This window comes from Symphalangus syndactylus, chromosome 24, assembly GCF_028878055.3.
Source record: "Symphalangus syndactylus isolate Jambi chromosome 24, NHGRI_mSymSyn1-v2.1_pri, whole genome shotgun sequence".
Lineage (NCBI taxonomy): Eukaryota > Metazoa > Chordata > Mammalia > Primates > Hylobatidae > Symphalangus > Symphalangus syndactylus.
The window spans coordinates 61,365,578-61,392,272 of NC_072446.2; the positions used below are offsets into that span (position 1 = coordinate 61,365,578).

At 37.5% G+C, this 26,695-nt stretch overlaps 1 protein-coding gene across 7 annotated transcripts in view; it reads right to left on the reverse strand.

Annotated features, from left to right (window-relative positions):
* MACROD2 (mono-ADP ribosylhydrolase 2) overlaps positions 1 to 26,695 on the reverse strand; it is a 2,104,525-nt gene that overhangs the window by 1,369,107 nt on the left and 708,723 nt on the right. For all 7 annotated transcript variants that reach the window (XM_055265233.2, XM_055265231.2, XM_055265236.2 and 4 more), the window contains exon 5: positions 13,760 to 13,876. In XM_055265233.2, the coding sequence (XP_055121208.2) occupies positions 13,760 to 13,876 (117 nt within the window). The remainder of the gene's footprint in view (positions 1 to 13,759; positions 13,877 to 26,695) is intronic.

Here is a 26,695-nt window from a genome sequence, read left to right on the forward strand (position 1 = left end):
GGTGGTTTTGAATATGTTCCCAGGATATGGAGACGTAACAGTGAATGAAGTCCTTACTTTAATAAGACTATATTCTAGTGGAAGAGAAAAACATTCAACAAAAAAAACAATTAAGACATTCAATAACCTCAGATGATTATAAGGGCTGTGATGTCAACTAAAGCAGGGCAAGAAGATAGAGAGTGAAGAGATGACATTTTAGATAAAATGGTTGGGGTGATCTTACTGAAAAACAGCTAACCATGTGCAGTGTTCACTTGGAGTTAAGTAGTGCTCTGAGTGCCACACAGACATTAACTCACGAGAGCCTCAGTACCCCTGTGAGGGTGGGGTGATTGTCACACCTATTTCCCGATGGCAAAACGGAGGCACAAAGAGGTTAAACAACTTGCCCAAGTCCAGAGCCTGAGTTTGAGCCTAGAATGTTGGGCTTCAACGTCCATGTTATTAACCATTTAGACAGTGTGGCTATTAATGGAAAGAACATCCCAGATGGGAAGACCAACACCACCAGATCTTTTCATTGTAAGGGCCCCCAAGTAAAATCCCCATTTCATCACTTAAGTATCTGTGCAAGAAGATCTCGGGCAAGTCACTTGATTCATTTCAGCTCAGCATAGCACAATTCCATGAGGGTGAGGTCTCTGTCTGTTTTGCACAGTATTATTTTCCAAAAAAATAAGCAAAGCACCTGTCACATATTAGGGAGCAAATCAGTGATTGTTGCATGAATGAACCATTTGCCTACTATGTAGCAGATAGATTGTTAGATGCAAAGTGTACAGTCTTAAACAACAGGGTAAAAATCCTTGCCTAGTTCTTAGGCACTGCCTAGAAACTGGTGTCAGTTGCCAGAAAAGCAATTTCTAGATTTCTTTCCAGCTTTAAACTGCTGTCATTGTGACTCTACCAAAAGCTCCACTGTTCCCAAACATATATCCTCAAGAACAGTGATAATTAAAAAGTTGCTAATTACCGTGATGAACAATAAATAGAAACATCTCACATTCAGGCTTTAAAATACCAATCCCTTATTTCTGAATGGAGTGTTAAGAAAAAAAAAAAATGAGAATAAGGGAGGAAAGAGGGCTGTGTGATAGATAGTTAATCTGAAAATAAGTATAAACAATAAGATATTACTTGTAGTGTGATATTAATGTGTTTAAGGTAACAGGTTTAGTGCCCATGACAATCAGTTAATTTGGTATATGGAGAAATCCAGCCATTGCACAACACAGAGAATTTAAGGAAAGGCTAAAAATACTGTATTAACTCTTGATGTGCAGTTCCCTGTTTCAGCTCCCCCTTTGTGCATAGCTATATGGATCATTCTAACTATGGAATATTCTATGTACAAAGCTCTGACCATTTTGTGGGATATATTTTGATGTGGGGTTTCTCAATCTGGCATCGTTCTTCTCAGGCAACAGGTATTATTAGGAGGAAGAAAATCAAAATAACTTTTGTTAATTTTGAAACAGTAGGTAAGACATATCCTGGACATATGGAGGAGGAAAGCCCAGTTCCATGAGCTTAGCCAGCACAGCAGTTAGCTCTCCTCTGCCAGCCACTCCAGGATGCCTACCAGTAGATTTCCTGGGGGATCCCCAGTGTCCTTCATCCCAGTTCCATCAAGCCACTCCCAAACCCACTCTCTCAGACTGCTTTCCCAAACAGCTGCACAAACTGAACACAATCCCTGAATTCCATATTCACAAAACATATTATAACTCAGAAGGAAATATATGTTCTACATGAGAATGAAGGTCATGAGAGATGACATGTATATGTATTTAATATACTGTACTAAGTATAGGAGTAACACAAAAGCAAGAAGAAACTCAACCAGCCCAGTAAGGAAGGACAATAGTTTGGCATCACATGCCATGATATCAGAAAGCAGACACTGAGCATCTGTAAAAGAAAGGGATTCCCAAGAGAGCCCTTTGCCCTCCACAGACCTCCAAATGGGTAACTAGACTCCAAACACAATACAGACACAATTTTAAAAAGAACTTGCGAAACTCCAGTTAAGGCTGTGTCTCATGATCTTCACTAAGCAGAATAAACACACAGAGAGAATAAATCTTTCCTCAAAATGTCACAGATAGGAAGAGGCAAGCTCCAGAAGGCCTTAGGAAATTGCAGGGATTTCACAAATAGCATGTGATTAAAAATGAAGCAAACTCTCGGTAGTTCTGAAAAATAAAACAGCTAATGGGAAACACACCAGTTTACACAGCAAACACATTTAGAAGGGCATCACAACAAACGCGGATGAGAAGTTACCTCTGCTTCACTTAGCTCGCGGCATTAACAGAGGACAGAAACTGAATTAATTTTCCCCCCGAAATAGAAACAGTAATTCTTATCAGTAAAAAAAAAGCATGTGAGTACAGACTAGAGCATGGTCAAGGAGTAGCAGGAGCAGGTAAATATTAATATCCAGTTGTGTGTTTTGGTTTGTGTTGTTTTTCTCTCAATGCTTCTTTACTAAGCTGGACTTTGGGTTCTCTTTGACTCTCTATCTATCTATCTGAGAAGTTTTCATTCATAATAGCTTTTGCAACCTAATATGCTGCCTATGACAGAGGTATGGCAAAGGGCTTTGGTTGTATAATGTAACATTACCCACCATGTGATTTGGCTTTCATTTTCCAGTTTAGGTCTGTCCCTGACACAGGCAGGTTCTGCACTGAGAAAATGTGATCGATATTGCCCACTCTGATAGTGAGCCCCTTCCCCTGCTTTATAAACTTCAGGGTCATAGTTGCTGCATTAGCCACCTATTGCTACATAACAAATTACCCCACACTTAAAATAACAAATATGTATTATCTCACAGTTTCTGCGGGCCAGGAATTTTGGAGTGGCTTGGCTGGATGCCTCTGGCTCAGGGTCTTTCATGATGTTGGAGTCAAGCTGTCAGCCAGGGCTGCAGACATTGGAAAGCTTGATTGGGCAGGAGAATGTGCTCCCAAGCTCACTGATGTGGCTGTGGGCTGGCTTCAGAAGATCTGCTTGCAAACGCACTCACATTGCTGCAGGCAGGCCTTAGTTCTTCAGCATACAAGCCTCTACGGAAGGTGTCTGAGTTCCCTCCCAACATGGTAGTTGGTTTTCCCCTCCTCTGGACTGCCTCATGACATAGAAACTGGCCATGCTCAGAGAGTATGTAGTAAATTAAATGGTGACTCCAGATAGTTATGGCTGTGTCCTGATACCTGGAACTTATGAATGTGAACTTGTTTGGAAAAGGATCTATGTAGATGCAATTAAGTTAAGGATATTGAGACCTTGAGATGATCCCGGATTCGAGTGAGTGCTAAATCCAGTGACAAGTGTCCTTAGAAGAGAAGGGGTAAAGACACAGAGAGAAACAGGGAGGATGTCAGGTATAAACAGAAGCAGAGATTGCAGTTATGTTGCCACAAGCCAAGAAACACCTGAGGCCAATGGAAGCTAGAAGACGCAAGGATGGGTCTGCTCCTGGAACCCTCAGAATGGGGCATGGTCCTGCTGACACCTTGATTTTGGCCCTCTGGCCTCCAGAACTGAGAGAGAATAAATTTCTGCTTTTTTAGGCCATCAAGTTGTGGTAATTTGTTACAGCAGCCCTAGGAAGCTAATACAGAGTGAATTGAAAGAGAGAGAGGGAAACCACAGTTTTTTCTTTAAACTAATTTCAGATGTTCCCATTATTCTGACATACTCCGTTTGCTACAAGGGAGTCATTAGGTCCAGGCCATGTTTAAATAGAGGGGAATTAAGCTCTGGCTCCCCAGAAGAGAAGTATCAAAGAATCTGTGGACATATCTTTAAAACCAATAAAGCTGCCATCCGAAGTTTCTCAAAATAACTTTTAAAGTACCCCTTTTCTCTGAGGTCAAGATACTGGAAAGAGACACGAGCAAATGTCTGAGTCTTGAGGCTAGTATCGAATATTTATTAACCCCTATCTGGGACTTCCATATTTTCTCAAACACCAGTCACTATTGCACATATACTGATGGATTATTGTCATAAACTTTATTGGCAAAGCTCATGGGACCATAATTAATTTATATGTAACTCATCTAAAATTACTTGCAATATTACTACAAATTACTACTAATAATAAGGTACCATATGAAATAAGAAATTTTTATTTTAAAAATACATTCATATTCATCATCTCACTTAACAGTTATTAAATTCTCACGATACTTCTATAAGAGGGTTGGTATGATCAAAGAGACTAAAACAGGCAGTACATTCAGCAGAAAGATCACTATACTAAAAGTCAGGCTGTAGTCTTAGCACTGTCCCTTACCACATGACCTTGGGAAAAATTAAGTAATTTTCCTAGGCCTCGGTTACTTTATCTGTAAAATTCTGAGATCAAATAGGTAATAATTAAAATTCCTGTCAGCTCTACCAGAAGCAGCATTCCCTTTGTTATCTCCAAAAATTAGACTAAAGTTACAAATACGTAAGAACTGAAATAGAATATTTGTAGCAAGGGAGAACATTTCAAAAATGTATGAACTATCCTTATTAGTATGAACTATCCTTATTGTATACATCCGGTAAGGGGATTTTTTTTTTCTCATAGCCCTTACCATTATCTGAGGTTCTTTGCTTTTATGTGGCTTGTTCACTAAGGTCTGCTAGGACCTAAGCTCTTAGAGGACAAGGGGCCTGCTGTCTTCTTCACTACAGTCGCCTACACTCTAGAAGAGCACTCTGGCTGCGAGTAAGTACTCAATAAAACATGGGCTGAACAAGCAAATCAAGTGTGCCAGGTATTTTACAAATAATAATAGAGCCATTTATCTCTCTTATCTGACAGTATTAAGAAGCGGTTCTGCGTGTATGGCTTAACGGACTCTCCGGAGTTAGATCTTCACACTCCTAGACAATCACGTATGAGGAACCTCAGGCTCAGAAGTTAAGGACTTCACCAATGACAACACTCTGCATTCATGCATCTCACATCTTCTACTGTGACATTTAGTGTTCTTGACACAGAATCAATCTTATATTCTGTAATACAGAGCTTGGTTACATCAATATTTTCAAGTAGAAACACCTCTAATCAAGTCATAACATGGCCTAATATTTAATCTTTGGGATTAGTGATTAATTACAAGGAGAGTTAATACATTCACAAAGTGTTCACTGTGGACTACTTTTTAATCAAATCATGTATGTAAGTAATAGCTCAAGGAACATCTTAACACAGGGAGAAAAAAATCTACATTTTTACTCAGCATTTGCTACTTATTTCAATAAATGTATTCTGCCATCTCTGCACATTAGCTACCGTAGCTCTGAGATTAACCTTTCCTGTTTGCTGGTGCCTGACCTCAGAGCACCCTAAATTACTCAAAGCCATTCTGATGGCTTTAATTTATGAGAACACCTCCAAATATTCATCTTTTAAATCCTGAAAATGATTATCCCTGCACAACAGTGGCTCTCTTTTTAATCTTAGCTGATAACTCTGATTAAACACATCCAAAGGCTGATTACCCCCACTGTGGTTAATGCCAGTGTCACTGCTAACTACTTATTTCACAGCGGGAATTGCCTTCAAGAGCCCATTTACATTATTACCTAGAATTGATTTACACTGTTATTTCCTATTGATTACATAGGAAATAGGAGGTATAGACGGCGTCCTCTAAAGGCTTACTATGATGGCAAATAATGCATAACACAGCTGTTTAATTCTACACTCAGCCAGTAATATAACAGTGAAAACACCAGTTGCTTCCAAAAGGTAGATATTTTTTAAAAGACAACATTTAGTATTAGAATCATTAAGTTATTTCTTCACAAAGCTATTTCAGGGTGGACTCTATGTTATCACAATGGATCAAAGTAAGAGAAAATGAAAGAAGCTAAGCGTAGGACAGACATGTGGCATGTGGATACATTAAGCAAAGTTTGGCCCCTGTGCTTTCTTATACTGCTAGCCTTTGAGCAGGCAGTATGTTTGGTGATGGGATAGCAGAGATGCTAAAAGCAGCAGGAGTACTAGCTCTGCAGATTCCTGGAATCATATCGTTCTCTCTTGAGTGTCTTCTTGTTCGGTTTCCTGCGGGGCAGCTATGATTATGACAAAAGATAGGAGGAGATAAAAACAATGCTTTCATTCAGTCCTCCAATAAATATGTATCAAGAGCCAACTCTGTTCTGGGTACTATGTCAGATGCTAAGGATATCAGGGGTAAATAAGACCCATAGGACTCCTTCCCTTCTTAAAATGTTATTTTGTCTAAAAAGACAGGTAATAAACAATACAGATGTCATCACTGGTGGAAAATGCTACAAAGGAAAAGAAGAACGTGTCAGAGTTCTCTTAAAAAAAAGTCTTAATCTGTGACCCAAATGGATGCCTGTGTTGTACAGCCAAAAGAAATCTCGAGGCAAGGATGATACTGGATTCCACCACTCTCTAGGGCAATGGCCCTCACACTTGAGCATGCAATAGAGTTACTTGGAGAACTTGTTAAATCACAGGGTTTCTGAATCTGTAGGTGTGGGGTGGGACCTGATAATTTGTATCTCGCAAATTCCCAGGTGATGCTGCTGCTCCAGGAACGACGTTTTGAGAACCACTGCTCTGGTTTTCAGAATATTTCTGCCCTTCTTATTTCCACATTCATCATGAGGATCACTAAGGAGATTAAATGTATGAAACTGCTTGATATAAATGAAAAGGGTGGCAATTATGGAGAAATAGATTCAAATAAAACCTGAATTCCTTCAGCACTTAAGGAAAATGAGCCAATCACAGTTGATTTTAGGAGGAACAATCCCATCTTCCTCTTCAGAAAGGAAGATGATTTTATGATCTTCAAAAGCAGCTTTTCTCTTTGTGTAATATAAGTCATTTAATTATGGAAGAGGCTCATGAGGGCCCTCAGGTCTTCGTCAAAGGCTGGCAGAGTCATACTCCTAGCAGCATGCCCACTCCACTGCTTTCACAATCAGACACCTGCTGGGAGAGCCCATGATGGCTGAAATCAGGTCACCCTTTGCAAAGGACTAACTCAGAACCATCTTATGAATTACCCGCTCTAGAAACTGCATTTCTTGTGGACTGCAGGCTCCTTTGCAGCACATTAGCTAACACCAATGGAGGAAACAAGGAACAAAGATTTGCTTCCTAATACTCTGGTGGTTTAAACTGACCCTCCCTTGAGAGACTTGACTTATTCACTTCCCAGATCTGGCCCTATTGGGAAAAATCACCATATTTTTCTAGGCATTCTTTTCAAGGTGGCCTTATTATTTGAAAGATTTGAAAGGTTTCAGATCATCTTCCCAAGGTAATGTTCTCTTGAGGCAACAGAAGCAAGGATGTCCCAAAGAATAGAAGGTAGGTATTTTAATCTCAACTTTATCAATTTTGATCTGAATAAGTAAAATTACATTTAATAAAATTCAGTATTTAGTCTCTCTGAATCTCACCTTTCTTACTTTATCAAAAGTGAAGATTGGTCAGGCGCTGTGGCTCACGCCTGTAATCCCAGCACTTGGGGAGGCTGAGGCGGGTGGATCACCTGAGGTCAGGAGTTCCAGACCAGCCTGGCCAACATGGCGAAACCCCGTCTCTAGTAAAAATACAAAAATTAGCCGGGCGTCGTGGCGCATGCCTGTAATCCCAGCTACTCGGGAGGCTGAGGCAGGAGAATCGCTTGAACCCAGGAGGCGGGGGTTGCAGTGAGCCAAGATCGCACCATTGCGCTCCAACCCGGGTGACAGAGCTGGAATCCGTCTGACTCGGGGAGAAAAAAATAAAAATAAAAGTGAAGATTGCCACAGACCAGGGGCTGGCAAACTTTTTCCGCAGAGGCCGGATAGTAAATACTTCAGGCTCTGTGACCATAAAATCCCTGTAGCAACAACTCAACTCTGCCACATGAAAGCAGCCACAGACAATATGTAAACAAATGGCCACAACTGTGTTCTAATAAAGCTTTATTTATAAAAACAGGCAGCAGGCCTGGCTAACACCTGACAGAGACTCCTTTCTCACCTCAGGGATCCTTGGCCACCATGATGCCTCTAATATGGATTTAATTTGTTAATGGGAGCAACAGATTTATTTTCCCTGTACCTGTATTTCTCTTGTGTTGTAAGAAAATATTACTTGTCATGTCACCTCTTCATAGGAATTTCAAAAGGACTGATGAGCTAATGTTTCAAAGTATTATGATTTCTTGATAAAGGGCAGAAGAGAAGTACTAATTATTATCAACAGTACATTTTAAGCTACTATCATCTGATTATTATTGCACCTGGGAATGGAATGTGAATTCCGGTTCATACCACTCATTCAAACATACTATGCTATGGTCTCTCACCTTAGAGTTTCCCCTCTAATGATTAATGAAAACCTTGAGTTAGTCAATATTACCCCTTGATGCCTTCCAAAGATTAAATAGAAGAAATAAAAGAAACAAATTCCACCATTTCATTTATACAAGTTTAATATTTTTCCATTTATCTTTGATGATTATTCAGCCCTGAAGCCTAAAAGTGAAACATTCTAAAGAAATAAAATAAGACATGTGAGCTATGCTGAAAACCATCAAATAAGGGTTATATGGTTTCTTTATTTTTATTTATTCTTTTCCTCCTAGGAGAAACTCCATTAAGAGTAAATTTTGGAGACAGGAGACTTTGGAGTATATATATGTTAAAATACATTTTTTAAAAACATAATGGATAATTGACACTGATTTCATAATTTCTTAGTAATATTAGCATAATTTTTCCTTTGTATTCCACCTACTACCAATTACCAACCAGGGTTGACACTTTCAATAACTAATTCATTTGTTAGATATTTCTCTAGTACCTGTGATATACAAGGTACTCTGTTATAAAGGTGGAAAGTTTGCATATCCAACAATAAAAGGTAGCATGTGACAAGTGCCCTCAGTATGTTAACATGCAGTATTCTGGAGTGTGAAGAAAAAAGAAGGCATTTTTAGCTGAGGTGACAAGAGAAGACTTGTTTCATGGCAGAAGTGATACTTGAACTGAGTCTGGAAGACAAGTGAAAGGAACAAAGAAACAGCTTTCTAGATAGCTCAAATACAGACCCCATGCATAGACATACCACTGTGAGCAATTCATATCATACAAAAGGTTGTAAGTAGTCCAGTGGAAGGCCAAAGGTAATCAGGCTAATGAGTCTGTGTTTAAGGAAAAATCCACTATCGGATTTTGAGAGGATTAGAGTTACGTTTTATTCATTCATTCAACAAATATCTTTTGAACCCCTATTACATATCACACATTTTTTAAGCTATATGAATATAGCAATACATTAGAAAAATGCAGAAAGAAGAGTCTGTGCCCATATTCTGGTAGACAGAACCAGGTAAGAAACAAAAGAAATAAGTAAACGATAGAATATATTTGAAGATCAAATTTACAGGTGAGCAATTATAAATTTAAAAACTGAAGCAATTATAAATAGGTTGGTTAGGGTGACACCTGATGTTACATTTGAACAAGAGTTTGAGATAGGTAAGGAACAAGCCATGTAGGTATCTAGAAGAATAGAATTCCAGCAGAGGGATTGCCAGTGCAAAGGCTTTGAGGACCAGGTTCACACAAAGCAGCCTGTGTGAGTGTGGGAGCACAGAAGGAGATGATGTAGAGAAGTAAACGTCACATCATGTAGAGCCTTGTAGACAATTTTAAGGACTCTGGATTCAAGAATGTTAATTTACTAGAACTGTGCAGAATAATTGCAGAAGGAAAAGTATTAGAAGTGGAGGCAACAGTGTTTTTAAAAAACTATTTTTCAGGTGAAAAAGTCTTGAAATAATTCACTCGTTTGATCCTTCATTTATTCACATTAATTCAGCACATATTTAGGAGACACTATGATTGATATTGACATTGGAACTGACTGAGATAGACAAATCTTGCCTACGTGAAGCTGACTACTTGGCAGAATGATGATAGCATGAATAGAAATGTCCCATATGTCAACAAGCTTCCAAAAATCTATAAAAATTTAAATTGTATTATAAATTCAAAAATATCTAATATTGTAGAGAAGATTCCCAAAAGATCCAATTATATAAACAATCCTCCATCTACTTTCTAAGTCATTTCCTTAGCAATAGGCTTCAATGAAATATTGACCAATATTCTTTCTATCCTTAAGATTTCTTTTGAAAAGAATGATTGGATATTCTTAACGTCAAAAAGAAATCATTCAAAACATCAAAGCAGTGAAAAGTAAACTAAATATCTGGGGCTTATCATTCTGCTAATCATGATGAGTCACAGAACACAGAATACAAGTATAATTAATTCAAATACAACCATTTATGAATAGATTAATTTAGCAAGCATAAAAGAGGCAAAAACCAGTTCAAAATTATCAAGTTTGTCTGTAACCTAGACAACAGCATTTTCCAAACAAATTGCTGATGCATGAAGATATTATCACTTGTGGCTGGATGACTGGCTTTAGTACCCCTATAATGATAAACCCGCTGTCTCCGAGGACAGATAGAAACTAGTCTCTGCTGTCAAACTGTCATGGAATTATTAAATATGGAGAGGAAAAGTGACCCAAACAGTATGTAATGAGCTCCCTTTTCATTCTCACTACAAAAGCACATCTGTGGATTGTTAATGACTCTGAAATGGATGAACCAAATTGATGAGAAAGAAAAACATCTCTCAGGGATAGGGAAAGGGAAAACGAACACACACAATGTTTATAAAACATAATTTTAAATATAAGGGGTTGTGAAAGTACTGTGAAATACTATAAAGTGGCATAAAAATGTAAGCTATTATTACTCATTTTCATATTGCTTTCCTTGCTTTCCTTTATGCTTTTAATATAAATCATTAACCTCTTAAATATATAGGAAGAAACAAGACCTAGTCACAAATATTCCATGTTTATGACTTTTATGAGGTGGCACTGCAATGCCTGTGTGGTAATTTCTATTCTATTGGATGAGATTTTACTAAACGTGCCCTGTGGGCTGCATGCAGTGACTTGAGTATGTGTCGGCTCTCAGGATCTCAGCTCTCATGGATTCTGTAGCTACTCCCATTGACCGACTTGTCATTTCTAGCTACATTGTCCCAAAAGATCCATTTGCCCCAGGATGCTCATGAAAGCCACACTTCAGTTCAAAGTTATGACTCAGGCATTGGAATTCTTCAAGCACAGGTATTGACTTATTGATCTTTGTTCCTCAGTGCCTGGTATTGTGCATGTCTTCAATAACCCTAAAATAAGATGAATGGCATTCAAAGGAAACTGAATAACTTATTCAGAGGGATGTCAAACAGATACAAACACATTTAAAAAATTATCACAGTGTGAACCCATACACTACAGCCACCATTTTATTTGGGCGTATTTAATGATTCTGAGTATATTGTTCTTTAGAAAGTTCAGATTTGGAGAAATTTGATTTGTGTTTTAATACATAAAAAAGAAAACAGTGAATCAATAGGGGACTGGGAATATTACTTGGTTTAAGGACAGATACAAGTTTGAAAACAGTCAATAATCTTGCTATTATTGTAGCAGTCAACAACCTTGCTTCTTCTCAGGACAGTATAAGTTAGGTAAACTATGAAGGTAGCATGGTATTAGAAAGGATAAGAACCAACATTTGTAAAAATAGCACTATATGATTCTGGAGAGGGAAATCACTGTTAATACCCAGATCATGACCTCTGAGTTACAAAGAGAACTGCTCTAAACACCATTCTACACAAAGGGTTTGTTTGCCACAAATACATATTCCAAGCAGTAGTGAAGAGCCATTTGGCACATGATTTGACTATTTCACACTAGGTAAAGACACTAACAAAGAAATATAATTGAAAAGTCGTTAGAGGAAAAATTAAACAGCATACATAGTTGATATACAATCATGCTTCACTTACCAACAGGAATATGGTCTGAGAAGTGACTCCTTAGGTGATTTCATCGTTGTGTAATCATAGGGTATACTTACACAAACCTAGATGGTATAGCCTACTACATACCTAGACCATAGGCTATAGCCTACTGCTCCCAGGCTACAAACCTGTACAGCATGTTACTATACTGAATACTGCAAATAATTGTAACACAATGGTAAGTATGTAAACATAGCTAAACATAGAAAAGGTACAGTAAAAATATAGTACAGGTTGAATCCCTAATCCAAGTTTTGAAATTCAAAATGCTCCAAAATCTAAAACTTTGCATGCCAACATGATGCCACAAGTGGAAAATTCCACACCTTATCTCATGTGACAGGCCACAGTCAAAACACAATCAAAACTTTGTTTCATGCACAAAATTATTTAAAATATTGCATAATATTACACTCGTGTTATGTGTATAAGGTGCATATAAAACATAAATGAATTTTGTGTTTAGACTTGGGCCCCATCTCCAAGTTACTTCATTTTGTATATGCAAATATTTCAAAATCTGAAAAAAAGATCTGAAATACAAATCATGTCTGGTCTCAAGCATTTGGGGTAAGGAATACTTAATCTGTATTATAATCTCATAGGACCACTGCCATATATGTGTTCCATCATTGACCAAAGCATCGCTATGCAGTACATGAAAGTACTTTCACTGAAACCATTATGAACAACATAGGATGCAATATTATACTGATAAAGAAAAATACTGTTTTAATATATTACTATTTACTACAAGTCCTCAAATTTAAACATACCTTTACAGTAATCTTTAAAATATAACACGCTATTCTCCATTCACACACATCCACAAGAAATTCACTGTTACGACAACCTATCTATATATAACCCATAGTATCCTATAGGTTGTATTACAAATTTTCATTCATATTTTCTCCACTGCTAAAACAAAAATCAAAACCAGCTTCACTTTTACATAAAACGTATTCACAGATCTCAGCAGTATCATAAGAAGTGGGCGAATGCAATAATCGACAAATTGGTGTCCCAATTTCCAGGTCAATGCACACCTTAATGATGCAATGAAACCCTCTACCTCCAACCTCAGGCCCTGAAGATTACGGGATAAAAAAGCTATGACACTGACCAGCTTCTCTCTAAGTATTTTATCCCATACCATGCCACCCAGTTGGTTGAATCACTAAGCAACAAGGTCAATCAAACGCAATACTTCTCTCTATTAAAATATAATGGAAATTTTGACCATTCCACATTCAAAGAGCAAATACATTCTCACACTGACAACCAGATTTTGTTGGCTTTTCCTGAAAGCAAAGTGTGACAGATGCCTTGGCTGTAATTGCCAATCAGCCTTTACATGGCAGCTGGAAAAACAATACATCACTTTGATCTCCTTTGCTCTAAACACATCCACAATCAAGAAACCTGAACAAGGAATAAGAAATTGGCATCATTTCCAGGAGCTGTCACTCTGTGGCACTTAAATGCAATAATGTATATTTTGCTCATATTTTTATTTCCCTTTCAGAGACACTCTGTCAAAGACTTGAATAGTTAAATATCATATGTGTGTATATACATATACATATATATAATATACACAGTATATATATATTATATATATATTTGTATATATTTGGAGACATACTTGGAAAGCACGCTTTTATTACCATGTACAAAATCTGAACTCAAGCACATTTAATTAAATACCATCACTGCCATTTCCTTTTCCAGTTATACACTGGAGTAAAACAAGTTAAGATGTCTCATCTGGTTTTGAAATAGTATTCAAAACAGTTGTACTCACATTTTGCAGGCAGGTCATAGCCACATGTGATTTTTGCATGTCCGGTATCACAGCCATTCAGGTTACGACATTCAGCTAGCAAACAGGGGCCGGCTGCTCTATGAATACAGCCATCCACTAAGGGAGAAAGAAGAAAGTTAGCTTATATTTGCCATTTGGAAATAAATATAAAGCTCAAGATGGGAAGAGGAAAAGAACCCAATTTGTTCTTCCTGGAAATAACCATAGCCCATGGAAGAAAACCCAGGGTGTCCAATGTTTCAGACACTAGCTTGTCTGTGTGTGTGTTGGCGGGGGGGCGGTAATGTGGTGAACAGAAGTAGAAGGGTTATAGAAGTTGTGTGCTACTTAAACAACAGGTTCTCTGGGGTGGGAGAATCCTTGATATGTAGCATTTTCCCATTTCAGTGGTATAATTCCTTTCCCCACATCCAATTTTAAGCTATTAACTTGATGTCACTGAACACGGGGTTGAGAAGAAATGCTCACAATTGTCTCTCTCTCCCGAGCTGGTACGTGTTGCCTCTAACACACCACAGGTTAGAGAAGAAAAAAGGTCAGTAAGAAACCTAGAAAGGTATTCTGAAACATTTGTGCTCACCTCGAAACTGAAAGAGTAGAATTAAAGCTACCAAAATCAAAACCAAACCTTTGAGCAACTTCTCCCCACAACAGAATGACACAAACATGATTGTGTTGCTGCAGGGTGTCTGACTGGGTGCCGCGCAAGGGTAGATTAGGTCTTGCTTAACACCCATAAGACCACCCCTTACTCTCACTTGGCAGGGACTGAAGCAGAACTTCAGTGCTGCTCCGACTCTGCCAGAGGGGCAGGCTTTGTGCCCGTGACCAGTCTCAGGTCTCATCAGCTCTCTGGCTTTACATCTGGGTGCCTTTGACATCCAGGCATCACAAATTACCTTTTGAGAGCACAAATATGATGTCGCTGGAAATTAAGGCTCTCTGTGTGTGAGTGCACAGGTAGAAGGGCAGAAGATTAAAAGATCACAGACACATAAATTAGGAAACTGAGAATTTGGGGATTTAGTTATTATTGAATGGGCCCCTTGGATAGAAAAAAAAAGCAAGATTATAAAATAAAGGAAAAGAGAGAGTAATAGTAACTGGAATGTGAACATAGAATATTAGAGGTCTGAAGACTTCTCCTCCTCTCCACAGTCCGTAACACCATGTAATTGATCCTTGACCTTTGTTATCATTACCATTATTATTATTTAAGAGGAAGCTGGATATGGGACAGGCTATTGGCACTAAGGGAAGTATAACTTGTCTAATGTCCAGGTTGACTTCTGCTGCCACTGCGTGGCAGGGAGACATCACTTTTGGCCTCACAAGTGTCCCAGGGAAACAAGATTATCTGGGCTTTATTACTTCACCACTTGCATATCACCAAAGTTTGACAATGATCCTCAACCTCAAAGACACTCACAACAAAATTAATTCACTCCAGATTACGCTACACTGCATGTTTCGCAAAATCTAGGTTGAAATCCAGACTTTAACATTTACCAGATATGGCATGCTCCAAGCACTGGTTTTCTTATAAGTCCTTGTCAATAATGGTAGTATCTCACCTAGTTACAAAGTTGTGCATAAAATTTGAATAGTTTTGTGCATGGAAGGCATTCAGCATACTGTCTAGTACAGTGTTATGTGTCCCTTTGGTGGTAGTTCAGAACTCTAAATCAAAATTTTGTGTAAATTTTGAAATAATTCTTCTTTATTTAAAAAGAAGAAATAAAGGCCGGGCACAGTGGCTCATGCTTGTAATCCCTGCACTTTAGGAGGCTGAGGCGGGCGAATCACCTGAGGTCAGATGTTCGAGACCAGCCTGACCAACATGCAGAAACCCTGTCCCTACTAAAAATACAAAATTAGCTGGGTGTGGTGGTGCATGCCTGTAATCCTAGCTACTCAGGAGGCTGAGGCAGGAGAATTGCTTGAACCCAGGAGGCGGAGGTTGCAGTGAGCCAAGATCGTGCCATTGCACTCCAGCCTGGGCAACAAGAGTGAAACTCCATCTCAAAAAAAAAACCAAAAAACCATCAAGTTTTTTCTCTTACAAAGAAACATTAATATATTTTGTTAAAATTCTTTCAATTAGCAGTTTTACTTTTTAAATTTCTTACATGAAATTATTAACAGAAGTGCAAAAAATATGTATACAAGGATGTCACAGTTGTTTACAATAGTGAAAACTTGGATCTACTCAGATGTCCACCAACAGGAGCTGGTTAAATAAATAAAAGCCCATCAATGCCATAGACTGTAATACACCACTTAAAATGAATAGACCAGCTATAGGTAAACAGAGTCCTTCACATGAAAAGATTTCTCAGTGAAAATGCCAGGTTTAGAAAAGTATATATAGTATGGTTACCATTTTGTTTACAACATTATACACACACACATACATATATATATAGGTACTGAATATACATATATATGGGTATATATATGTAATGTGTATATATATATATATATATTCAGCACACACACATATATATGTACTGAAAATATATGCACCATTGGTGATATTATTATGAGATGGGAAACAGAGGGTGAGATTACTGTATAAGGGAAAAAATTATGTCCTAATTTCTCTATATATGAAAATTTTTTACAAGAGCTTTAAGAAAAGTATTTTAAAGTAAATGTTTTCTTGGCAAAGAGATAATTAGTTACTTTCAAATAGATAATGAAAATAGGATTTCCTAGTCTACTTAATCATATGCTGTCAAATATTATCGGCATTATTTAGATTGCACCTTAATGCAGTTTGCAGATATCTAATTCTCAAAATTTTCATGGTTATCCCAGTATTCCTGACTGCATTCGGGCAATGAAAATCTAGCTGAAGAGCTATTTAATAATAATGACTACAGCTTAAATGTACCAAATGCATAAATGTGCTGGGCACTGCACTAAGGACAACCTTATAAGGTAAATATTAATTTTATCATCTCCGTTTCATAGGATCTTAGGTTAGTAACTTGCTTACATTCACAAAGTATTCACAATGTGATTCAAAACCCCAGATTTGTCTGATGCTGCAACCATGCTCTTAACCGTTATAAATCAGTCTTCTCAATTCCTGCATGTGGCATATCGAAGCACTATATTACATTACTTTTAAATTCCCATCCATTCTATTTATGACTTATAATGTACACACAATCAAATGAACAGATTTTAAGTGTGCAGTTTTGACAAGTTTTAACAACTGTGTGCATTTATGTAACCATGATGCTAATAAAGATACAAAACCTTTCCATCAACCCAAAAAGCTACCTTGTGCCCTTTCCATTCAATTTCCCCGCCCCTCACCCAGAGGGAGTTCCTGTTCTGACTCCGATCACCAGAACTGTTTTAGCTGCTATATAACTTCAAACTTTGTATAAAGATAGAGAAACTGCCTTCTTTTACTCCACATATTAAATATTTCCGAGACTCATCTGTGTTGTATATATTTAGACTTCTTCCTTTTTATTTCTAATACTCCATTGTTGAATATGCTGTAATTTCTTTATCCATTCATCTGTGAATAGACATTAGACTGTTTCTAGTTTTTAGCTATTATGAATCAATCTGCATACTTGTATAAACCATCTTGTAGCTATACGTTTTCATTTCCATTGGGCAAATATCAAGTGAAATTACTAGGTAAGTATATATTTATTTCATAAAGAACTAACATAACAGTTTTCCCAAGTGATTACCATGTAACACACAACCCCAGCAATGTAGGAGAGTTCAAATTTTGGCAATCTTTTGTTGTCGTCAGCCTTTTTAATGTTGGTAATTCTAATGACTATGAAGGAGTATTCAATGCACATTTCCCTGACAATCAATGATGTTAGATATCTTGCCAAATGTATATTGGCCATTCATATATCTTATTTTTGGAAGTGTCTGCTCATGTCTTTTGCTAATTTTTGTTGTCTTTTTATTACTGAGTTGTGATAAATCTGTTATTAATTCCATTTCACTTTTTAAAATTTCAAATATTTCATTTTTTTTCATTCTTGAAATTTCCATTTGGTTCTCCTTCTTACTGTTTTCCTATGACTCCTGAAATTTCCCATCTCATCACTCATTCTATTTTATCTAGTCATGTAAATTCCTTAACAGATGTGACATAGTTATTTTAATGTCCCTATGTGCCAATTCCATTATCTAGGTCAGCTATGGGTCTGTCTGTATTGACTCATTTTTCATTTGACTCTGGGATACATTTTCTTATTTCTTTGCATGTCTAGTAAATTACTGATGGCATATTGAAACTTGCGTATAATATATGGTAGAGGCTTTAGATTCTATTATCTTTTATTATCTTAGAAGATTCTATTATCTTAGAAGTTTGTTCTAGCAGGCAGGTAAAATACTGTCAAGTAATATGGAAGCTTTGTTAAGGTGGGTCTATTTCAGTTTTTCCTTAAGTTCTACGATAAATCCCTTAGTCCCAGGATGTAGTCTTTACTCCTACCGCATAGCCCTTCTGGAGTTTCAGTGGAAAACCCAAGATGTTAGCCAAGCCCACTCTAACTTGGGGAGAACTAAAATTCCAAATTCTATAGACATACAGGTAAGAAGCTGCTGAATTATTTGCTCAGTTATTTACACCCTCTAGTTTTCATTTTCTTCCTAGGCTTCTTAGAGTCTTTCTCTGCATATGCATAGACTCAACCAAGGATTAAAGAGGGATTTAATTTGTAGATTTTGGGCTCCTTCATCTGTGACTGTCTCCTTTCTGGCATCTGCTCCTTAATTCCTATTCTGACAATCCTGAATTCAGTCCTGTGGTTTCCCATGTGAATAACTATTGCTTTCTATTTCAGCCCTCTCAGCCACTTACCATATGAGTTAAGTAGGACCCTCAGGGTCCAAGTCACATGATCTCTTAAATGTGGCTCTCACTCAGTGTGGTTCCTTATTTCACAAATAGAATCTCTTTTATTTCAGCCTACTTGCTAGTGCCAATAAACAATTTCTGTTGTTGCTTATATTTTTCAAGAATTTCTAATTGCTATTGGTATGAAGGTCATCTGATACATGTTAGTCTTTCATTACAGAACAATGGAACTACATACCACACTTTCAATTAAAATATGATCTCCTATTATTTCAGAGCTATATTTGTGGCACTTGAAAAAAAAAGTGTGTGGGAGAAAAGGGCAATGGTAATATTAATTGTATCAACTCTATGCTCAAAAGCATGTCTTTGGAAGACAAAAAGGTAATACCCCTATATGTACAAACTCAATATAAGAGTTTAAATTTCTCTAATCTATTGTCAATTCTGTTGCTAGACTTATTTTTCTAAAATGTGAGTCTGATCTTACTACTTCCCTATTAAAGTCATGTTTGTTGTTCTTCATATCTTACATTGTAAAACACTAATTCCAAATTATGGTGTTTAGACCCTTCATAAATGTTGTTCCAACTTATCCTCCCAACCCTCATATCCTCCTACACTTTCTTCCTTCACATCCTCTGATTTGGCCACACCCATGACCTTGCTGTTCTCTAAAGGCACCATGACTTCCTTTGCATGGTACCCTCTACCCAGGCTTTCTATTCCCTCCCCTTTTCTGCCTAGCAAGGTCTTTCCCATTTTTCAATTTCTATTTCAAATGTTTTCTCTTTTAAGAAACCATTTACAACTGGACAAAATACATGTCTCTTTATGTTCCCATAATATTCTGGTTTGCACCCTTATTGTCATATTTATAAACTGTTTTATAGCTGTTACATAAACACAGCAGAATGCTTATATGCTAAAAGTCTGTTTCCCACCTTAGTCTCAGTTTCTTGAAGAAACAGGAGGTGGCTTATTCTTTTGTATATCCCCACCTATCTTAATAAATAACTCTGTAACTGCTTAATACAGTTGATTTTGATCAATTAAATTTGGAAGGAAAAGTAACTTTTTTTTTTTTTTCCTGACAATACTGAGGAAATTGATAGGTTACTCAAATCCAAGGAATTGGAAAGTAAAAAGTAAAGTCAAATGCACAGCCAGTGTTGTCATCACAAATCTGGTGATGAGGTTCTATATTAGAAGTGTTATAATTCATTGAATCTGAAAGTTCACCCCCTTCTCCACTCGGGTCTAGTTCAATCTGCAGAAAACCTTGCCTTTTGACTTCACAAAGGGTCAGAATAAAAAGACAGCAGGCTGAATAGTGGCAAGATGTGGAATACAACACAGTAGCACTTCTCACATCTACCCTGGGAAGGCAGATGGGGAGGAGACCCATAGTTTGTACTCGGGCTGACACAGATCGTCTAAACCTAATCACCACTAAAGAAGAAAAGAATAGAACCCAAGATCAGAAATCTAAAAGACGGAAAAAAAGTGGAATACAATCTTCTAGAGAGCAATAGGACTGTCTATGCTTCTTGTCATACCAAAAATATATATCTCATAGGAAAAAAGACAACTAAGCTCCATCAGTAAATAAAACAACAATATATAGAATTTTTCAAGACCACTGTGGCTAGACTGCTGTTTGTTCACCAAAGCCCATTTGGTTTTATTCCTGGGCTACATGAGCAAGACAGTACTTCCCAAACACTCTTGTAATGTTAGGGGGTTGCGAGACTGAGTCCTGTTTAAAGAGTATGAATAAAAGTGATATAACTATTTCTACATCCAGTCCATAAAAATCCTGCACAAGGTCCTCCATAAGACCTTCCATTGTCTGCAGGCTGAATGCAGGGACTCAGGCAGGACACCAATGACCCAGGAGATGGTGCAGCAACCAGACAAAAAGTGCCTGAGTCCCTAAATGACTGTGTGGAACACAGCTCCACTCCCACTTCCCATACTAGACTGTGAATCAGGTGATAAACCTTTATTATGTAGAACCACTACAATTTGGGGATGTTTGCAACACCAGTTTGCCTTAACAAATACATTCATTTCTGTTGCAAATATCATGATGGCAATTTTTGTTCCACTGGATCACTGTTTTTTTTTAGACTTGTGCAAAAAAATCAGCTTTTATTACTAGAATGAATGTATTGGCCAAGCTCATTGCCCTAGGTATGTCTCAGAGTCCTTAATCATGCTGGAGTCTGAAGACTCGGTGAGTACCCAAAGCCAAGCTCTCCTACTTATTCAAATAGTTGTTCCTCCTACTTAGTGACTGAAACCAGACTAACAAGATTAAAGCAGAGACTTATTAAAGACTGCCTGTGGTAAGGTCAGCTAGTGTTCGGGTGAACACTGAGGTCACTCACAGGGCTGCTCTTCCTCAGGACTGAGGGGAGTCTAGCTGCAGCTCCTTCTAAAGGCTAGGCTTTCTGCTGTACTGACATACCTGTCATTTACCATCCTGACAAGAAGGCCAAAATGCTTGCAGGCAGATGGTTAACTAAGGCAAGGATTTTGACTCCCTGACGTATTTTCTCCAATTATCTAGCAAAGGCTAAATCCAGAGGACTTCAGCCTATTAATTAGGCTATCTGGTTAGCTTTCCTTAGACTATAGCCTAAAGAATTCCACTGTCTGAGAGTGGGATAGAAAGATAAGTTTCAGTTATGCTTGAGGGGAATTGTTGTCCCTTTTGTTCATATTACCTTGGAGCTTAGAGTTTGAAGATGTTATTATAGAATAGTCTTATTCCACTGTTTAGATAGCTAAAATAAAGGCAAAAGAAATAGGACATGAAACCACCTCAAATTTTTTTTTAACTTAGGATTATTTTGCCCCAGAGAGTCCAATCTGCGTCTCTGGCATTCCTCAGTTAAATCTCATCATTTTATATGCAAATGAACAAGTTGATCCTGAAAAGAGAAAAAGCAAGCTGCAAAGCATTGAACAGAAATGTATCAGGTACTGTACAGTAATGAATATAGAGCTATCAGAAAATAAAAATAAAAGAGAACCAAGACAAAGTTCTAAACACAGGTTTTGAAAAACACTAAATGCAGCATTTAGTGAAATCCAGTTATTTTAGAAATTGGCCCTGTGGTAGTTTTTATTTCTATGGGATCAGTGGTGATATCCCCCTTATCATTTTTTATTGTATCTATTTGTTTCTTCTCTCTTTTCTTCTTTATTAGTTGGCTAGTGGTCTATCTATTTTGTTAATCTTTTCAAAAATCCAGCTCCTGAATTCATTGATTTTTTGAAGAGATTTTTGTGACTCTATCTCCTTCAGTTCTGCTTTGATCTTAGTTATTTCTTGTTTTCTGCTAGCTTTTGAATTTGTTTGCTCTTGCTTCTCTAGTTCTTTTAATTGTGATGTTAGGGTGTTGATTTTAAATCCTTCCCACTTTCTCCTGTGGGCATTTAGTGCTATAAATTTCCCTCTAAACACTGCTTTAGCTGTGTCCCAGAGATTCTGGTATGTTGTGTCTTTGTTCTCATTGGTTTCAAAGAACTTATTTATTTCTGCCTTAATTTTGTTATTTACCCAGTAGTCATTCAGGAACAGGTTGTTCAGTTTCCATGTAGTTGTGCAGTTTTGAGTGAGTTTCTTAATCCGGAGTTCTAATTTGATTGCACTGTGGTCTGAGAGACAGTTTGTTATGATTTCCGTTCTTTTGCATTTGCTGAGGAGTATTTTACTTCCAATTATGTGGAATAAGTGTGTTGTGGATGTATGTTAGAATAAGTGTGATGTGGTGCTGAGAAGAATGTATATTCTGTTGATTTGGGGTGGAGAGTTCTGTAGATGTCTATTAGGTCCATTTGGTCCAGAGCTGAGTTCAAGTCCTGAATATCCTTGTTAATTTTCTGTCTCATTGATCTGTCTAATATTGACAGTGGGGTGTTAAAGTCTCCCACTATTGTTGTGTGAGAATCTAAGTCTCCTTGTGGGTCTCTAAGAACTTGCTTTATGAATCTTGGTACACCTGCATTGGGTGCATATACATTTAGGATAGTTAGCTCTTCTTGTTGCATTGATCCCTTTACCATTATGTAATGCCCTTGTCTTTTTTTAAAATCTTTGTTGGTTTAAAGTCTGTTTTATCAGAGACTAGGATTGCAACCCCTGCTTTTTGTTGGTTTTCCATTTGCTTGGTAACTCTTCCTCCATCCCTTTATTTTGAGCCTATGTGTGTGTTTGCACGTGAGCTGTGTCTCCTGAACACAGCACACCAACGGGTCTTGACTCTTTATCCAATTTGCCTGTCTGTGTCTTTTAATTGGGGCATTTAGCCTGTTTATATTTAAGGTTAATATTGTTATGTGTGAATTTGATCCTGTCATTATGATGCTAGCTGGTTATTTTGCCCATTTGTTGATGCAGTTTCTTCATAGTGTTGATCGTCTTTACAATTTGGTATGTTTTTGCAGTGGCTGGTACTGGTTTTTCCTTTCCATATTTAGTGCTTCCTTCAGGAGCTCTTATAAGGCAGGCCTGGTGGTGACAAAATCTCTCAGTCTCTGCTTGACTGCAAAGGATTTTATTTCTCCTTCACTTATGAAGCTTAGTTTGGCTGGATATGAAATTCTGAGTTGAAAATTCTTTTCTATAAGAATGTTGAATATTGGCCCCCACTGTCTTCTGACTTGTAGGGTTTCTTCAGAGAGATCTGCTGTTAGTCTGCTGGGCTTCCCTTTGTGGGTAACCTGACCTTTCTCTCTGGCTGCACTTAACATTTTTTCCTTCATTTCAACCTTGGTGAATCTAACGATTATGTGTCTTGGGGTTGCTCTTCTTGAGGAGTATCTTTGTGGTGTTCTCTGTGTTTCCTGAATTTGAATGTTGGCCTGTCTTTCTAGTTTGGGGAAGTTCTCCTGGATAATATCCTGAAGAGTGCTTTTCAACTTGGTTCTATTCTCCCCATCACTTTCAGGTACACCGATCAAATGTAGGCTTGGTCTTTGTCTCCTTCTTGTCTTACAAAGATAATTTTCTAAACAGTTTTTAGCAAGGGGGATTTTGGAGTTCTTGGATTTTCACAAGGATATTTCGAAGTTCTTGGATTTTCACATATTTATTTAATCTTTTTTTGTAAATAAAAGATGGTAACTTAATCTATAAGCAGCTGCATAAATCATATTAGCCTAAAAAGTAAGAGGTTTCACTCATTGAATATATATCTCTCAGAAGCCCAAGAGGATACAACAAAGTTCTTTAAAAATCAAATTAACATAAATTTGTTAAACAACTACCTTGCACAAAGCATTCTGCATGAAGCTGTGGGGAAATCAAATAATAATATTAACAACAATAATAATAATGTCACATATTTTGAAGATGTGCTGTGTGCCCACTGGTGTGGTAAATGACTTGTAAGCTTTCACTTTTTAAGAGGTAGTTTTATGAAGTAGAAAGAGGATGGTTAAGGTGTCAGACAGCAGAGATTTGAATCCTAGTGCCACCATTTAAATATCTTTTTCTTGATTTTCTCATCTTTAAAATGGGATCCCTCATAGGATCTCCACTCAAAATTATAGAATTTTCGTGAGTAAATTGACAAGCACTTTGAATAATGCCTGGCACGTAGCAAGTATGCAATAAATTTTGGCTATAATATCTCAATCATGATAAAATCATGATAAAAATTTTGAAAGGAAGAATTCATTAGGATCACTACTTAATAAATGAAGAGGTGGAAGTTAAGTAATCACTGCAAGATCATGTAGAAGCTGGGGTCAGAGCCCATGTTTGCCTGAACTTAAAGTCTGTTATAAATCCCCACTGTCTTCTACCTCCATTCATGCAGAGAAGAAAGGAAATATAAGCCATGGTCTCTTTCTTTGGGACCCAAATGAATACGGCAGAAAAGCTCAGAATCATGTTTTCATTGAAATTAAAAGTAATTTACAATATACCAAATACCTTAGTATGGAGAATATATCTTTTAATAGATTGACAAAATTTTAGGGAATGTGTCACATATTAATGTATTACATTTTATAAAGCACTTTGACAAAATTATCACAAATTTAATTTGCAAAATATTTTGCAAGGTGGTCTTGAGCTTTATTACCTTTTTCTTTTTGAGAGGGAGTTTCACTCTTGTTGCCCAGGCTGGAGTGCAGTGGCACAATCTTGCCTCACTGCAACCTCCAGCTCCCAGGTTCAAGCAATTCTCCTGCCTCAGCCTCCCGAGTAGCTGAGATTACAGGCGCCCACCACCACACCCAGCTAATTTTTTGTATTTTTAGTAGAGATGGGGTTTCACCATGTTGGTCAGGCTAGTGTCGAACTCCTCACCTCAAGTGATCCACCTGCTTCAGCCTCCCAAAGTGCTGGGATTACAGGTGTGAACCACCATGCCCAGCCACCTTTTCCATTTTATAGTTGAAGAAATTCAACAAGTTCAAGAATAGATTCCTTGTCTAAGGTCATCCACCTAAGTGGCAGATATGAATTCAGATTTTATGGCCCTAAAATTGTGGTCAATGTCACCAAGACAGCCTAGTAAAAATGCAGATTCCCATACCCAGCCTCAAATCTGTAAAATCAGTCTCTCCAGCCGTAGAAATGCAGAGTCTGCATTTAGTAATCTCTGCAGATAACAGAGACACACACTACCAACTGAGAACTTGGAGAAGCATTCCTCCACATTATCTTGTTTTATTGACACAGCTCCAGAGAGTGATGAGCAATTGGGCCCTGTGGTAAGTGATCTTAGTATTCACTGGACACATGAAACCATGAGTCCTGACTCTCATAAATCAAAAGATCCTCTCAAAATTTAATTAAAGCCTTGCTCTCACACTCCTCCGCAAGTCCTAATCAAATATCCAAAGAGGAAGAGTCCCCACCCTTAAAAGTTTGCATTGAAAGCAAGCAATATTAGCTGGAACTAGAACTGAATTCAATGACAAGTAGGATTTCAATTAAACACTGTTTCACTTAAAGCTATACATGGGAATCATGAAATATCTTGGGCGTAAGGAGACGCTTGATGCATGGTCTCCAAAGTGAGGCTACAAGACATTCATATAAAGGATGAAAAAATACACTGAAACTTTAGTTGATATTTATAATTTTTATCTTAAAAGATAAGAATGAAGTTCAAGTTTAGTAATATTTAATATATAGATGACAGTAGTACTTGTATATAATTTATAAGCAAACATACACATACATATAAGTACATGCTCAAAATATTTGTACTGAGAGAACTATACAATCAAGAACATCTGGAGTCCGCAGATCTGGTAATTAAAAGGGCTTTAAAATCTAAATGCCAGTCTCTGTCACTTAGAATTTTTGCATCTATGTAATGGGTATAATATTAGTATCAACCTTGTAGAGTTCTTATGAGAATTGAATAAGATAACACGTACACTGCTTAGCTCATACAGTGCCTGAATAAGTGCTCAAAGAATCTTAATGTGGTAGACCTTTCACAAAGGCTGCAGAAATTACTTCTTTCTTTGTATCCATGCCCTTGGCCATATGACTCTGCAGCTCCTGCCATCAAGAGATACAATCTGTTTCCCTATCACTTGAATCTAGGCTAATCTCATGACTTGTTTTGGTCAATAGAATGAGGCAAAAATGACTCTGTGCCAGTACTAGTCCTAAGTCTCAAGAGGCCTTTCACATTTCTGCCCACTCTCTTGGAACTCTGCTTAGCTCCCATGTGAGCTAGTCCAGATCAGCTAGCTGAAGGATGAGAGATTATATGGAACAGAATTAAGCCATCTCAACGGAGGCCAACTTAGACTAGCCAGCATTCGGCTTTCCTGGCAACTGACCAGATGAGTGGTCATATGAGTGAGGCCAGATAACAGAAAAAGAACTGTCCAGCTTTACAGTGAACCCATAGAATCAATAATTAAATAGCTGTTGTTTTAAGTCACTAAACTTTGGAAGTGGTTTGTTACACAGATATTCATCATCATCATCTTCCTCATCAGAAAGGATACAAAGCAAGAATCCACTCTCAAAGGAAGACACAAAAGAATAAGGTTAAATAGCTGTCCTAACCCCTTGG